This window comes from Ambystoma mexicanum, chromosome 6q (assembly GCF_040938575.1).
Source record: "Ambystoma mexicanum isolate Mex_15411 chromosome 6q, UKY_AmexF1_1, whole genome shotgun sequence".
Lineage (NCBI taxonomy): Eukaryota > Metazoa > Chordata > Amphibia > Caudata > Ambystomatidae > Ambystoma > Ambystoma mexicanum.
The window spans coordinates 1,366,365,640-1,366,382,130 of record NC_090937.1 but is presented as its reverse complement, the minus strand read 5'-3'; the positions used below and the strand labels follow the sequence as shown (position 1 = coordinate 1,366,382,130).

Genomic DNA, 16,491 nt, shown 5'->3' with positions numbered 1-16,491 from the left:
AATCAACCTTCCTTCCACTTTAAGGTGGTATTCCACACTGGAAGGAAACACCCTGAAATTCTTTACTAATCCACAATCAGAAACTCCCACTCCTATAGTCCAGAAAGATGTGAAATCAGCTCAGAGCCTGGCTGATATTCAGCAAATTGGGAGAGCAGTTGTTCATCCCTGTACAGTTAAATGATGAGAAGGACTCTGTTCTCGCTCGAATGTGTGTGAACAATGGTAAGAGCTTCATCAGCGAAGCCATGATCCGCCAACTCCCAAAAGAACCAGCCATTCCCACATTCAAACTGATAGACAAATGGGAAATGGACCTGGAAGCACCTAATTCCAAACATCTCCTGCCAAGCAGGTGCATGCTCAAAATCTCCATTGGTACCAAGAGCATAGTCCATAATTGTTGGGTCGTGCGAGACGTCACTGCCGCCTTTTACTTAGGCAGTGACATTCTCAATCGCTTTGCCATTAGTTTGGACCTAATAAACTTCAAAGCTTGGTCCCGATTAGCGGATAATCCCATGGGCTTTGATGATCCAGAAAAAGCATTTAGGTCAGCTCAATTGCTACCTTATGCAGTTGAAATTCAGATCAAAGAGGAAGTCACCATCCCAGAAAGGACCCGACAATTCTTCCTGGAAGTGAAAGATAAAAGGACAACATTTGAAAAACCCTGATGCTTACATACATCTAAACGCTTTTCTCCAACAGCAAGGGTTGGGGGTAAACCCAACTCCATTAGTCAACATAGAACATGACACCATTCTAATAGAGGTGGATAACAGCCACTTAAAGAGCATTACTCTAGCCGCAGGCACCATTATTGGAATGGCGGTTGATGACCGACATTTTTCCATTGATTTAGGAAATGAACTGTTAGGACCAATCCCCAAGGACTGTTTTGACAGTGACAGTGATGACAATACAACACCAGACAGGATTTTTACCCGGCATGGGGGGAACTTCCTGGTGTACACTTCCTGCCCCTATGGAAAGGAAGATGTGACTTGTGACTTCAGGAGGGATGAGGTGATTTTCCAGGTCCATGAGGGTTGCCTTTCCCACCTGAGGCCTCCAGTCCAAATCAGCACTCTGACCAGGGACTTCTCCACCCAGCTGGAGGAGGCCACTGAGATAGCCAAACCAGAAGTCTTTCCAGGCTTCAGGCAGATGGTGGAAGAGAGAGTCAACCTCGCTGATGCCTGTGTGACTCTGGAACAAAAGCAAAAGTTGAAACAAGTTTTCTTGGATTTCCAAGATCTCTTTGCGGTAGACTCATATGACTGTGGCCGCACCGACATCCACACCACAACAATTCCCACGGACCCTGGAATGACTCCAGTGTTTGTGAAGCAATATCGCTTGCCTCTCGCATCCATGGAGTCCCTTACTGAAATAATTAAGAACCTAGAGTCCCAGGGAATAATCTGTCCAGTCCACAGCACTTTCAATAATCCGGTGCTGGGAATATTGAAGTCAATCGGCCAGTGGAGACTCTGCGCCAACCTTAGGGAGCTCAACAAACGGGTCCATACTTCCCGATGGCCTCTGCCCTACATTGACCAAGGGCTGGCCCAGATTCAAGGATCACAAGTATTCACTGCAATAGACCTGACCAATGGATACTGGACCGTGCCTGTCAGTAGGGAGGACCAATACAAACTGGCTTTTACCTTTGGGGGCCAGCAGTACACTGGACCCGGACTCCCTTCGGATACCTCAACTCCGGCAATGAATTCAACATTTTCCTACATAAGGCCATGCCCGACCTGGGTGCGAGGGGTAACCTGGCTTATGTAGATGATGTCCTCATCAAAAGTTCATCTGTGGAGGAACACATAGCGGAGATCGATTATGTTCTGACACAGTTGAGGGCCGCAGGAGCAAAACTTTCCTTTCAGAAAGCACAGTGGGGTAGAACCCGTGTTAATTTCTCGGGGCATGAGATTACTCCTCAGGGTCTCTGTCCCCAAGAAAAGAAAGTGGAAGCACTCCAGAAACTGAAAGACCCCACCACTCTGCGGGAACTAAGGAGCCTCCTTGGACTGACTAATTACAGCAGAAAGTTCATTGAAGGCTACGCAGAGATCACTAGACCCCTGATTCATCTCTTGAAGGGGGGGGTCAAGTGGGAATGGGGTCCAGAACAATCCGAGGCGGTAAGACAACTCAAAAGAAGCCTCTCACAAGCGCCTTGCCTAGCTCACCCCCTGTCAGAAACAAGCAGTTCTTCCTGGAGACGGGGTTCTCTAATACGTGCTTGACGGCAGTATTATACCAAACGCATGACAAAGTCAATAAAGTAATCTCCTATGCGAGCAAAACTTTATCCTCTGTGGAGGAAAAATTCAATGATTGTGAGAAGGCACTCCTGGCAACAGTGTGGGCATTGAAGAATTACCGCCCGTTTATCTAGGGGGAACACATCATAGTGGAGACTCCACACCAGCCTCTGCAATATCTCCAAAGTGACAGAATCCGGGCCGGAAATGTGAGTAATTCCCGAATTACTTCCTGGATTCTGTCAATGCAAGGCTTTCCTGTGGAGGTCAGATATGGCCAAAACAAGAAGAGTCCCCTCGCGCAAGGTCTGGCTGACTTGCATGATTGTGCCGGAGAAAGCTGTCTCGAGGACGAAAGTCTAAAAATCAAGGACAACATGGAGGCATACCTTAATTCCCCACACAAAGTCTTTGAAGAAGACAAGTGTGAGGGAATGCCCACTGTCTATGTGGATGGATGCTCTTACCATGTTGACAACGACAGGGAGAAAGAACTGGTGGCTGGCGTAGGGAATGCATGGGTGAAGGAGTTCCCAGAACCCTCCGCTGGATACAAAATTGGTCCCCGAAGTAGTCAGGTGGCAGAATTGATGGCTGTGCATCAGGCCATCCTCACTGCTGTCCAGCATCAACTCCACGAACTGGTCATAATCACAGATTCGGATTATGTACGGAATGGGTTCGTGGAGCACCTGGTTAATTGGAAAACCAGAGGCATGTTATGTGCTAATAACAAACCCTTGAAACATGGGAAGTTAATCCAAAACATTGATGATCTGGTCACATCGAATGGGATGACCATCTACTGGAAAAAGATCAAGGGTCATTCCAAAGTAGAGGGACCAGACAAAACTGGAAATGACTTGGCTGATCAGCTGGCCAAAACCGGGGCCATCCAAGGGGATCTAATCGAAATAGAGTCCCTGTTGGGGGAAATCCAGGTCACTGCTATCACTAGGTCCCAGACAAATGCTCACAATGATCTTTCAACTGCCCAATGGAGCAGGGAGACCCCTGATGCTGATTTGATTACAGCTCAGAAGGGGGATCCAATTATTGGTAAGTTTTACAAACACCTTGAGGACCCTGAGAACTTTCCCCTGACGGATACCGATTACATTGGGAAAGAGGACCTAAGAGTGTTGATGAAATGTCCAAAAATGTTCCGAATCCAAGACGGTTTGTTGGTAAGGAAATCCCATGCTGGCCATGATCAGTGGGTGGTTCCTACCTCATTCCGAAGCCTGATGTTAAGTCACGCCCATGATGCGGCCACCGCCGGTCATAGGGGATTTCACACAACACTGGAAATCTTAAGAGAGGTTGCATACTGGCCACACATGGGGCAGGACCTCAACCAATACTTGAAGTGTTTGCACAATTTCAGCCATCATCCCTCACACAACGTGCACCTCTCCAAAAGAGGGGGATGACACTGCCATGGTCAGATTTGCAAATCGACTTTTTAGGCCCTGTGATTCGCTCGTCTAGAGGAAACAAGTACATGTTGACCGTTACATGCTTGTTTACCAAGTGGGTGGAATGTCTCCCAGCCCCAAACTGCAAGGCAGAAACAGCAGCTGCCCTGATGATTAACCACATCTTCTCCCGTTTTAGTCTACCTCAAAGGATTGAGTCAGACAGGGGTAGCCACTTCACCAGTGAAGTAATGACAAAGATGTGGGAGATACTGGGTGTCAAAAGAAAGCTACATATTGCTTACCGGCCAGCTTCTTCTGGAGCAGTGGAGAGATATAACCGAACCATTGTGAGCATCTTAAAAAAGTTTGTGGCAGATTCTGGGCCAAGTTGGGATATCCGATTACCTCTGGTCCTAATGGCCATCAGATCTACCCCTTCATCTGCAACCAAAATGTCGCCATTTGAGTTGATGACTGGACGCAAGATGGTGCTTCCCCAGCATTTACTCTACAGAACCCAAGAGCAAACGTTGATAAATGCCTCCACAACTCATGAGTATGTGGAGAATTTAAGGAAACACCTTCAGCATGCTTTTGCCTATGCTCAGCGGAATCTAGAAAGATCAGCCGAGAGCATGAAGACCCACTATGATTTAAAAACTACCCGAAAGGAATATAAGGTGGGTGATCGGGTCTATCTATACAATTTCCAAAGAAACCAGGCCAAACAGAGAAAATGTTTGTCTACATGGAAGGGACCGTTTGAAATTATAGACAAGATCACCCCTGTGGCCTACAAGATCTGCATCCCCAAAGGCGGTTTGGCAGATGGGGAAGACAAGTGAGTACATATAAATCAGCTAAAGTGTTGCCATCCCAGGCACACACTGCAGCAACTGGAGGAGTCCTCTGCAATACCAGAGGGGACCGCTCCAGATTAATTCAGTTCCAACCTTAAAATATCCCACATATAGTCTCAAAAATATTATACTCTTGTAAGCCACGGTCTTTGAATGATAACTTGTATCTCAAAAGTAAAATGTTAGGTATGTTAAAGTTGAAAAATGCATGTGTCTGCCACACCATTAATAGTGGTGGAAAAATGTCTACGAATAGGTATTGCCGCTTTTCCTTTGTCGTTCTAAGAGAAAGAAAACCTGGAGACTGACCAAGGAGGACGACCGGGGACCGGGAGCCGAGACCAGAGGGGCCCAGGGTACCGCCCAATCCTCCAATCAGGACCAGCAAGGAGAACTGATTGATCGACTGGAGGGAGGAAAAGATGCTGAACTGTGCAACCTACAGGATTGGAAGAAGATAATGGGGACATACCAGCGCAAGGGCTCAAAACCTCCTTTGCACCCGACTTCCCCTCGACTTGAATCAAAGCGCAGTCGGGCGGGGGGATTTGTCATGGGTTTTGACCCATGTTGAATCAATAGACTGGGTAGATGTGGGGATGAGCTATCGCCGCCCACATTCACGCCAGAACAGGAGAACTGCGCAGTTGGCACGAGACCACTCCAAAGATACAACCTTCTTGTGGGGAATTCATTTTCTTAATCCCAAAAATGGTTGCATTACCAGTACTCACCACTATCAGAAAGCCGGCGTTTTAAAACCACCAGACTTTTGTGTAAAACTGAACAAATGAAACAAAACCAGACCAAGGAAAGACTTGCTAAGAGGTGGATACAATGTAAAACTATATTCTGAAATGACTTGAAGGAAGTAATTATTTAATGTATATGTAAAAATTGTCAGTTTGATTTGAATGTAGAAAACTGGGAACAAAAAGTGACATTTAGCTGAAACCTGGCTTAATGAAACTGAATTATGCCTGACAACTACCCCCGACAGGAGTTGATACTGGATCAACAGCTGTGTTCCCAGGCCTGGCTGCCAGGCCTGGCTGCATCCTGAGGTCACATGGCCCTGTTGATTAGATTAGGGGTGGAGCAGCTGGGGACTACAGGGAGTTGAACAAATGCCTGTCCTGGACTCAGGCAAATGTTATATTGGGGGGCCGTAAAGTGGCTTGCTCTTAGGGGAAACTGGGAGGGGCAGTGCCTCTGCTAGCAGCTGAGCTTGGGGGAAGTGGATAAACAAGTTATTTCACCCTGTGATGTGGGAAGCCACGCCCCTTTTTGACCAGGGCATAATTTTAAAAAGATAGATAACTCAAAGTGCGGACTTGTCAGAATTATATAAGTAATATCATTATTTTTGTGATTTTTCTGTGAACATTTTGAGATGCGTTAGGACCCTGTGGTGTATTCTGGGGGGGTTGCTAGCGGAAAATAGGGTCTCACTCCAAATGTCTGCATGTTCAAAATCTGACACTTCATCAATTAATGTCCATACTCCTTGCGCACATGTGTGTAAATTTGGGTAAATGTCCGATATTGCAAAACCAGTTAAAAAGCGCAAAATGTTGTCATTTTTTAATGCAAGCCCCCCAGGAAGATCAGAGGCGGACAAGCATGGACCATAAGGAATATATAATGTGCACATGTAATTTCAACAAATTGTATATCTGGGAAGGATGTATTCGAATCAAATATAGATTTGTGGCAAACTGACCAGGGGAGGATCCTCTGACCCCTAAAACCTACAGCATCACTCTGACTCACATTTCCTTCCCCCAATCATGGGAGAGGGGAGAATTGGGCCAATGACAAGTAGAGAGGGGCAGGCTTAGCTAGGCCCAGGCACACACCCATTCCAAAACACATAAAAAGAGACTGCTGGGACAGGTAGAGACATTCAAATCCAGTTGCTGCGGAGCGTTTTGCCGGACCACACAACATTCAGAATATACCAGTTCCAGACTGACTCCAGCTACATACTCCAGAACCTAGAACTTATACTTTAGAACCTAAATCAGAGGCCTAAAACTACAAGTTGAGTTCTCTGCAGCAGGCCTCAAATCATTGCAAGCTACTCACAGCCGGGCGAGCTGCTTGAATCCCTTGCCAAGAACTTTTGCCAGGACCAGTGCAGAGATCCAGGAGCCGTGCAGAGACCGCTGTATCCGGACAGATCAGACCAGTGCCAGACCAGACCAGACCGTGCAGAACCGCAGAACCAGTGACCCAGATCGCTGTGAAGTGCCGAGACCAGAACCGGAGTCCAGTCCAAAACCTGACCAGATCCGTGGCGAGGCCTATATCAAATTTATATTGTGAGTACCTAGCAGAACTGTGCAGAACCAATCTCTTAGTTAAAATAATATAATCCAAACTATTTTAACCTAAGTAGAACAGCCTCCTAGAAATCGTGTCATCTGTCATTTGTAAAGCTGCACAACTGTCACCTGTCAATTCTGAAGCGGCAAGCTGTCACCTGTCATTTTGAGTTTACTTTAAATCCGAAAAACTACCTTTATTTAATCGTCCGTATCTCTGGAACCGTTTGGGATAGGAACGAAATTTAGCTTTCCAACGAACCTAGAACCGACTTGCTACTCCTTATACTTTTGCCGTAATCACGATTCACGCACTCGCAAATTTTACTGTGATTTGGTTAAAAATCCAACCACGTGTAACCATCAGCAGTCATTTCTTTCCTTGCTAAAAATTCGTTTGCCTCTTAATCACCATCTCTGAATCATTGCTAAAGTGAGCCCGAACTCATCCTAAGTATCTCTCACTCACCCTGAACCTCCTAAAGGGAATTAAAAGCATTTTCAGCATATTTCTCACTTCATTGCCACCACATTCAAAGCACTTGGGCCTGTGTTTTAAAACTCATACCGGTTTCCTCTAAGCTTGCTGGGGGGGAATTGAATTTCGTATTGTATTTGATTGCATTCCTGAGAACTGTGTGCTCCTCTTTCCATGTCTTACATTGCATAGGGGAGTGGGGTGAATTGCCAGAGAAAAAGTGATATTATCTTTTGCTAAAATCATCTCAAGTATTTCTGTACTGCATTTTATTCCTCATTGCTTTTCCCTTGAAATCATAAAGGTATTTTTGCTACTTGATCCATCCTATACTAACTCCTCATTGATTATAAAGAAGTGTGCTAGTGTCAGATTACCCATTGTTGATTAACATTATATTTATAAGGGTGATATTGATTATTAATTTATTATAAAAGCGTGGTATCTAGATTTTGTCTTATTTCTCAAATAAACCTTTTAAACTTGCAAAACAGAACTACTTCTTGGCTCAGTGGGGTCAGGGGGATTCTAAGAGAGGGGTGTTATATAGGGTTAGTCATCCAGAATTCATGAACTGGACATAAAGATATATCAATAAGGGTTTCCATTCAGTATCCCAGACTAGGCATTGACTTAGCTGTAGTGTTGAATTGAATCTTCTTACACCCCCTCCCTTGCACTTGCATGATCTGAATGACACCTGTCCTAGTAAGATCGTTGTCTGTCTTTCCACTGTTCCCCCTCCCTTGCCTCGTCGCGCCTTGAAACATTTGTGTATAGGCGCGTTATAAATGCCATATCATATCATGACGGGTCATAGACCAATGTTAACCTTCGAGCCTTCAAAGTTCCAATCAGTGTGTATCATGGCCTTGGCTAGTATTTCTATCTTGTCTCTGCCGTAGTGACATTTCACCAGAATTGAGCGTGGGCCTCCCAGCGGGTCCCTAGCACGGTGGATCCTATAAAAAATATATATCTTTTCACCCTTCCCATCTTCAACAAAGAGGGTCTTCAATAGCAGTTTAACCTTCTGTTCCAGGCTCTCCTCATGTACTTCCAATAGGCGGATGTTAGCTCTCTGTTTTCTAGGCCATCCAATTTTAAGGCCACGTCATATTCCTTTACTTTTAGGTTGTGCATCCGGTCTCATCTCCACGATGCCCACCGTAAGTTGGTTATTATTATTACCTAAAGCCTCAATTTTCTCCTCCATTTTGTCCACTCAATCCTTTATCTCTTCAGGGAGTCGTGGATGTCCCCCCACATGGATCGAATTTCCTCGAATATCACATTGATGTCTGCTCTGGTTGTCAGCAGTTCTTCTTGTAGCAACTTGATGGCATCCCAGGAACCGTCTCCAAGACTGTCCCCTAGATCAGCTCTTCTAAATCTTTGGAGGTTTGCAACCTTTTGTCTGTGGTGTGGTTTCCACCAACACTCTGTCAGGTCTCAGAGGCGCCCGTGCCTCACAGCACCCAGTTATGTGGCCCCTATGGTCTTCCTGTGGTTGGCCCAACATGCTTGCACGCATGCTCCAACAAAGCAGACCTACACATTTCATAGCACCATAGGGCCCTGTTTCCATTCACTGGGGAAGGCAATCACAAGTGACTAGTATGCCCTGCAGGCGCAGCCCACGCTTGTTTCAGCGTTTCACAGGGGGATGGGATTGGTGGATCCTCTCAACTTTCACGCTGCACTTAAAGGTGTATTGCCGGGGAGTCTGCGGTAGCTGGGAGGTCAAGGTATGTGAAGCTCGCCCAAGAGGTCTAAATAACAATGGGGACCTTACCGTGGACTCCGACCCGCTACGCCTCGGCTCTTCGCTCGCCAGACCACAGGCCCTCTGCAGCACATCTTCCCATCTGTGGCAGTCGTCTGCCTCCACCGCATGGTGGCTGCGATCTGGCCTCAAGGAGACGGATGCCGTCTCCGCTGGTAGGCACTCTGCAGTCACTTACTGGACCACCCCCTCTGAGTTGCTTCGCGCACAGCAGCTGCCGCTCAATGTTGCACCTTGCCTTACTCGGCTAAATGGACCGCTCCTCCCGGACACACTTTTGGCCTTGCTTCTCTAGTCTTGCAGCCCTCGCCGTGACGTAAATGGGGGCAAGTGGTATTCCTGGGTGCTCAGTGCTGGAACGGGTGAACCTATTGCAAGGTTAATGCTATGCCATTACTGGCAAATAAATGAGTTTTGGGGGCCGTCAAAGGAGCTCAGCGCTCAGACAGCCATCTTGCCTGTGCCCCCTGGTGGTCTCTCCTCAGTGCATTTATTTATGGGACCAGTCCTGACCTAAAATTATTAACAAATGGAATGCAATTAATAGAAAATAATACCACAAACAGTTCAAAATATTTTCTATCTTCACCAAGTCAACAAAACAGTAACTTTTAAAAGACAAGGTTCAGCCGTTTAAGCTGGTTGAATTATGAATAAATAAAAGGTGTCTGCTAGGGACGGTGGGGATGGCAACCTGAGGTTAACAGCAACATTTACTGAAGGTGTTGTGATTATGCAAGATGTCCATTATGATGAATCGTGGGATTCAGTCACTCCTCCCCAGTGGGGAGCCTTGCCTTGTGAGGCTAGGGAGTTGAGCCAGCTACACAATATTCCCCCTAGGGGTGGCAGTCAGAGGGACCTCACAGGAAGAGGTTCCCCCCTTGGGGGCAAGGACTCCCCCAAAATCCCTCACACTTGGACCAACTAGCATCAAGGCCCGAATTGAATTGGATATTTTATTAATATCGCGCTCATACACAAGTGTTTCAGAGCGCAATGTCCTCCATCCAAAGATCATGCTAATGTTTGCTATTGTGCAATAGAATCTAAGGTCCAAACTGAAGAAAGAGCTGGTAAGAACACTGTGAAGAAGTAGAGTGAGTAGTACCGATCACTCAGTGGTACAAAACCAGCAATACTTTGAAAAGGAGGAATGAGTGAGGCATGGAGAGCGCTCCACTGGAAGAGAAAAGTGACTATAATCTTCCGCTGGGGAGGACCAAACAATGCATCATAAAAAAATAAGTAGGACCAGCATTAAGGAGAACTGAAACCTGGGAGTTTCAAACCAGCATTGTTCAGGACACGGACTGAAACCAGAAAATCCTCTGTGTCGAGGAAGCAACAAGCTGGTGTGCAAGAGGAGCGCCAGGAGAACTGGCATGACCCAGGAGTGCTGGAATGTCCAGTTTGGTAACTACGCCGAGATCGCAGAGATGCTGGATCTGTAGAGCAAGAAGCAAGAAGCAGAGAAAACTAGAGAAAAGGCAGAAGCCATCCAGATCGAAGGAAGAAAAGACCATATCCTGCAGTCGGGGCCGGTGATGCCAACTTGTGCAATAGAAGGCAACCCGGAAGACAAGCTTAACAATCACAAAGCACATACTTGTCAAAGTAGTCTTGATGTCGAAAAATCAAACATTGCTGGCCCAATCATCACGAGACTTTGCATACTCGTCCCAGCGAGGAGACCCGTATTAAAAAGAATCATTTCTGTGAGCATCATACTCATCCCAGTGAGAGGACCAATAATAAATGGAATCATTACTGTGGGCTTCATACTCGTCCCAGTGAGAGGACTAACAATGAAAAGAGCAAGAAAGATTACTGGACACATCCTACTCATTCCAGTAATACCAGAAATAACCAAGAGAACCAGAATCCTTGCGGGACTCGTCTTACTTGTCTCAGTCATATCCAAAGTGGTCAAGAGAGTAAGAATAACTACGGGGTCTGTCATATAAGCCATAGTGAGATAAGAAGTGAATGAGAGAAGGATAAGTCTTGTATAGGACATCCTGGTTGTCCTTATGAGGAAATGAATTACAAGAGAAACACAGAGATGTGGACTAGCAGGAAAGCAAGTTGTGTTACCCCGGTGGTAATAGAGAAGGACTTTCAGAGACACTTGAGAAAAACACAATAAAAGAATCTCCAAGGCCAGGAACTCTGAAAAACAGGATATTACAACATTGGAAGAAAGGCAAACAAGGGAGATGGAAAAGCCCCCTTAAGGAACTGCAGGAATTAACCAGGCAAATAGCCTGGAACTATCTAAGACTTACATTAAGGCTGGGGAAGCCATTCCAGAAGAAGGGAGTCATTCTCCTGGACTTTAGTTATTTTCTCTTAGTGGTAGGGTCAGTGCAGTTTATCTTTGAATGGACTTTCCACCAGACGACGAGCACCCCAGTAATTTATATTAGGCAGGGAAACTCACAGATTATGGACAGTGAAGTCTTTATTTCTTTTAAGTTCAATAAATAACCATACTGACAAAAACTGTTCTGTCTCCTCCTTCTTACCTACCATACCATCCAGCTATGGCGTGCTATGGGGAGATCACTTTGAATGTGTATTATCATCTTCCAGTGCAGGCATTCCTGTGACCTTGGGGTGCAACACAAGTGCAAATTACACTTGATGGTTTCTGCCAGGGGCAATGGAGCGCTGTTGCCAGGGGTAAAGAGAAATAAAATAAAAAGCTTGGCAAAGTTACTGTACAAGAGCGAGTAAAAACAGTCAGTCATCTTGAGTCAACCGAATTTTGAAAGGCTGAATTTGACATACGGAGGGGACTATAGTGCCTAAGATTGTCAGGTCTTCTATGAGCATTGGTTGCATAGGAGGGATAAAACAAAGTACTTGGTAAATCTAAGAGCAGCCTCAGCTAGACTACAAACACCCTTGTTTGAATCCTGCATTTTTTGTGTTTTCTTGGCCAAGCATCTCATGAAAAATTGTAATCAATAAAAGGGGAGGCCATTCAAAAAATGCAAAATGGCAGGGACAACCTAGCCTATAGCCCTGTGGGGCTTCTTGCTTCCGAGGCAAAGGTTCCAACCTCTGTACCAGCAACACCCTGGCTTCGACGCGCACAAGAAGGATTTTACGATTGGGTACACTGACCTTGCATGTGATGTTGTGGATGGGCATACATGTGCAGAAAAGGTTGTGGTTTCTATTGAAAGGCAAGGAGATCACTAGTCGCAAAATGATAGGCAATGATGTTTCAATGGAATGTGTTTCTCACAATAAAAAAGCAATATGTCCAATTGTTGCTTTTAAGTACTGTGTGAATGGAATACATGGGATGAAAAGGAGCTCTGCCTGTTCCTCCTGCTCACATGTCCAATTTAGACTATGCCGGCATAGTTGTCCAGAACCGGGTTCTCTCCGAGTTATGGACACCCCACTTTGGGAAATTTCCACAAAACGTTGGCTCTGTCAGTATGTACTTCCATGTTAGTGCATCTCTTCACTGCCAATTCTAAGGTCAGACGCGCAGACGCTCACCCCTATCAAGCTCTCTCTGATGCAATGGACAAAAGGTTAGAGCAACATCATGACGGTTTTCTTCTCGCATCAGTATTGTGAGATAAAATGTTGTGTTATTCATTTAGAACACAATTGTTTAATTTCAGCTACAAATTTGTACAGTACAGCCATTCATTAAATTAATGTATTTGACCATGCAGGCAGCTCACCTTTCTGTAATACTCTGCATCAGGTTTGTGTTTTGGTCAATCCGCACTATATAGCAGTCATTTAGTAAAGATGGCAAAGGTGGCAGTTGCTTTCCGTGGTTCTTTGTAGTGTCCGTGAGCTGTCTCTTAAATTTTACCAGTCTACCGACCACAGTAGATTGCTTATTGGTTGAGAATTCCCCAACCTTTACAGTGTATCTTCTGTAGCTGAGCCCACTTACTGTGACAAGCAGGTACAAATCCCAATTAGAAGGGGACTCCGCTGATTCGTGAACCTGCAAATCAATCAGACAGAAGAAGAAGAAATAACAGATGTGGGATTCTGTGTCTCTGGTTGACAGAACTGAAATTAGCATGATAGCAAAACAGGTAATAGGTAATGCATTCCTAAAATGCCCACAATTGACGCTAGCTCAGACAACTCATCACAATCCAAGTTTATCTAAAACGTGCTCTAATCCTTGGCATTCAGGCTCTGTGATTCAGATTTCTACTTTCAGAGGTATACAGAGATGAGTACCTTTAATGCCTTTCTGAAAACCAAATATTTAGTGGTTCTCCATAGAAAAGTAAGTGTGCCAATGTTTACGAAACCTAAAAGGTGCCTACTTGAATGTAATGAATCTTGCAATAAGAAAGGACAGTGTAATCAAGCAAGCGGACAGATGATATCCCAACAGCGACCGCAGGTACTGGCTTACACAATGCAGTATGTCGTTTTAGGAGTCGGAAATAGAGGCTTGAATTTGATTTGATGTCAGACTCAAAGAAAAGAGAACCTTTTACAGATCTAACAAATACGTGAGATCCTATGCACTGCAGAGAAAAGCCTAACCGCGCAAAAACTAATATTAGGTGCTGGATCAATCGAGCAAATCGGTAATGATGGTAGTACCATGTAGATTAAACACGGGCCCTGGCTAGATTTGCTCCATCATGATTCTTGTCAAACATTTCTCACCAACAGTTATAAGATTAACGAGATAAATGAGTCACATTATATTCTTGCTATTTTTACTTTTATCAGCACCCGGGGAGCAGCAGCGCCAGCAGACCGGGTGGCTGGGAATGCAAGCCCCACGTTATGGAAAAGGCCACCAGTTCCTCTGCCCAAGTCGACCATTTTCCACAACCCACTCTAGCACCAAGCATTTGTCCCTGCTGTCCCTAATCCCGCACAAATTCCACTCACACGCCTCGGCCACCAGTAACCTGCGCATCTGTTACCTTGTCGTCCAGTTCTTGGCCCAGGACACCTTGGACATGGAAAATGGGATACATTTCTGTGTCCATGGTGGCAATCTTCTATTGTAGTTACTTTAACAAAATTTGGTGCATGTGTTCAATGTGATGATGAATGTGATGATGAATTCTCTTTTAAAAAAAAAGGCTATCCTTTAATGTACTAATAGCAATATTCCCCTTACTGGCTGATAGTGGCAGTCATAGTGGCAGTCGCCGTGTTATGGCCCTGGCTTCACTGAGGCCTCTAAAAATCTCTGTACCAGCCAGTAATACCCCCTTACTGGTGTATATTGCTCAAGTAATTATGGCATACAGCAATTGAGACTATTAAAAGCTGGACTGAACTATTTTGCTCCTTAACTCTTGTAGAAGACCAGTACAATTATTTACTTCAGTAACACTCAGAGTTTAACTTCGTACAATTCTTCTATACTAAATTAAGTTAAAGTTGGATGAAAATGACTTAATATGAAAACCGTTTGCATTATTATTGATGTGTAAATCCACTGCAAGTTGGCATTCAAGTAAAATCCTTAATCAGTTGGATATTCCAGATGACCTAAAACACGAGGAAGACTAAACCCCTTAGGCACACCACATGTTAGGATGTTTGGGTGATGTCGGAATCTATCATAAGTCACTCAGTGTTTTCCGCTTTAAGCCTGCAAGAGGTAGCACCTGTATATGTGACTGTGTCAAAGGAAGTGGGAAGTATCTCATAGAGAAAGACATACGGTTTAAAAATAGTTAGTTCTACTTCTTCACAATGAATTCACAATTATATTAGGTGCTAGACTAGCCTCGTTATCTGAAAACATTTTGAGAGCTCTTCAACGCTAAGCTGGCCCCAGAGGCCCATCTCGTCATTCACTTCAATTGCGGCCAGGCCTTTGGCTTAGGGGGGTGTCGTGTAGGAACATAGCATGGAAGGTCTAAATCCCTTTCAGTCGGGATTTAGACCAGCTCACAGCACTGAGACCGCACTGGTGACAGGTTGGGACGACCTGCTGGGGGCCGCCGACAAAGGTGATTTTCTCATGCTTGTCATACTGGACCTGTCGGCAGCCTTTGACACAGTCGACTTTGAGATACTCCTTGCTAGGCTGTCTTCGGTGGTGCAGGTCTCGAATTAAGCTCTTAAGTGGTTTGTGTCCAATCGTGCCCAGCAAGTGAAATGGGGGCCTACTTTTCCAATGCCATCCCTGTGGAATGTGGGAGCCTAAAGGGTCCTCATTGTCGCCATTATTATTTAATGTCTACATCTGCACTTTGCTGAGCATCTTCTCTGAATTTGGTTTGCCATACCATTCATATACCAACAATACACAGATCTATGTACGACTTAAGCAACCTTGGGAAGCAATAGATAGAGTCTTGGCATGTGCCAACAAAATCCAAAGATTGCTGACAAACAAACTTCAGTTATATCCCTCTAAAACACTAAAACAAAGATTATTGTGCTTGGCCCTAAGAGATGGGTTAAAAGTACTGTCCCGTGCACTCCTTGTCACTCACTGTTTGGTGTTCCTACCAAATCTTCAGATTTCGTGAAGAATTTAGGATGCATCTGGCAGTCGAGTATGGACTTTTATTCTCAGATTAGCCAGACAGTCAATTCCATATATTAGCAATTGAGATTTATACAACCTGTTGTATCACTTATTGCTGGGAAGGATCATTAAATGGTAATAGGCATACTCACTAATGCCAGGTTAGAATATTGTTATTCTCTTCTTATGGGCGCTCAAACACTTCAAATCAAAAGACTACAGGTTGCCAAGAACTCTGCTGTCAGACTAATGTAATATATTTTACATTTTGAAGCTATGGCCAAGGAGGCAACAGCCCAGCCAGCCTGGAGAGCAATTGCCACCTTGTCGCACTTACTAGTCCGCCCTTATGGCAATGTTTAATTGCAGAAAATAAAAGCTCATCACAGCGGGCTGCATAGTGATTCGAGTTGGTTTTCCGGAATTAAGCACAATCAACCTGAATTTGTTGCAGGCAAAGCTGTGTGTCCAGGTTATGGTTGGGGTGGCATGACTCTTCTGATAATATAGATTTCCCTCTTTCATCTGAAGAAACACACAATATATGTGGTGTTCTAGACAAAATAACCTCAAATCATAGTATGGGGAATATGACTGCCACTTTGGTGATGGGTGATTTTAATGCCAACATTCCTCCTGATAACTATGTAAAATATGTGATATTCATGTGGCACAGTTAAAAAAAAAAAAATCACAGTTAATACAAAAGGAAATCTTTGGTTCAACACACTTACAAGCACAATCTATATATGTAAACGGCTGCAGCACTGGAGATATCTAGGGTGATTTCTCCAGAGTAACTAATTCAACTGCTACTTTAATAGATTACATC

General features: G+C 44.7%; 1 protein-coding gene across 2 annotated transcripts in view; it reads right to left on the bottom strand.

Annotated features, from left to right (window-relative positions):
• MAN2B2 (mannosidase alpha class 2B member 2) overlaps nt 1–16,491 on the bottom strand; it is a 777,500-nt gene that overhangs the window by 270,293 nt on the left and 490,716 nt on the right. For both annotated transcript variants that reach the window (XM_069631990.1, XM_069631991.1), the window contains one exon: nt 12,865–13,139. In XM_069631990.1, coding sequence (XP_069488091.1) covers nt 12,865–13,139 — 275 coding nt within the window. The remainder of the gene's footprint in view (nt 1–12,864; nt 13,140–16,491) is intronic.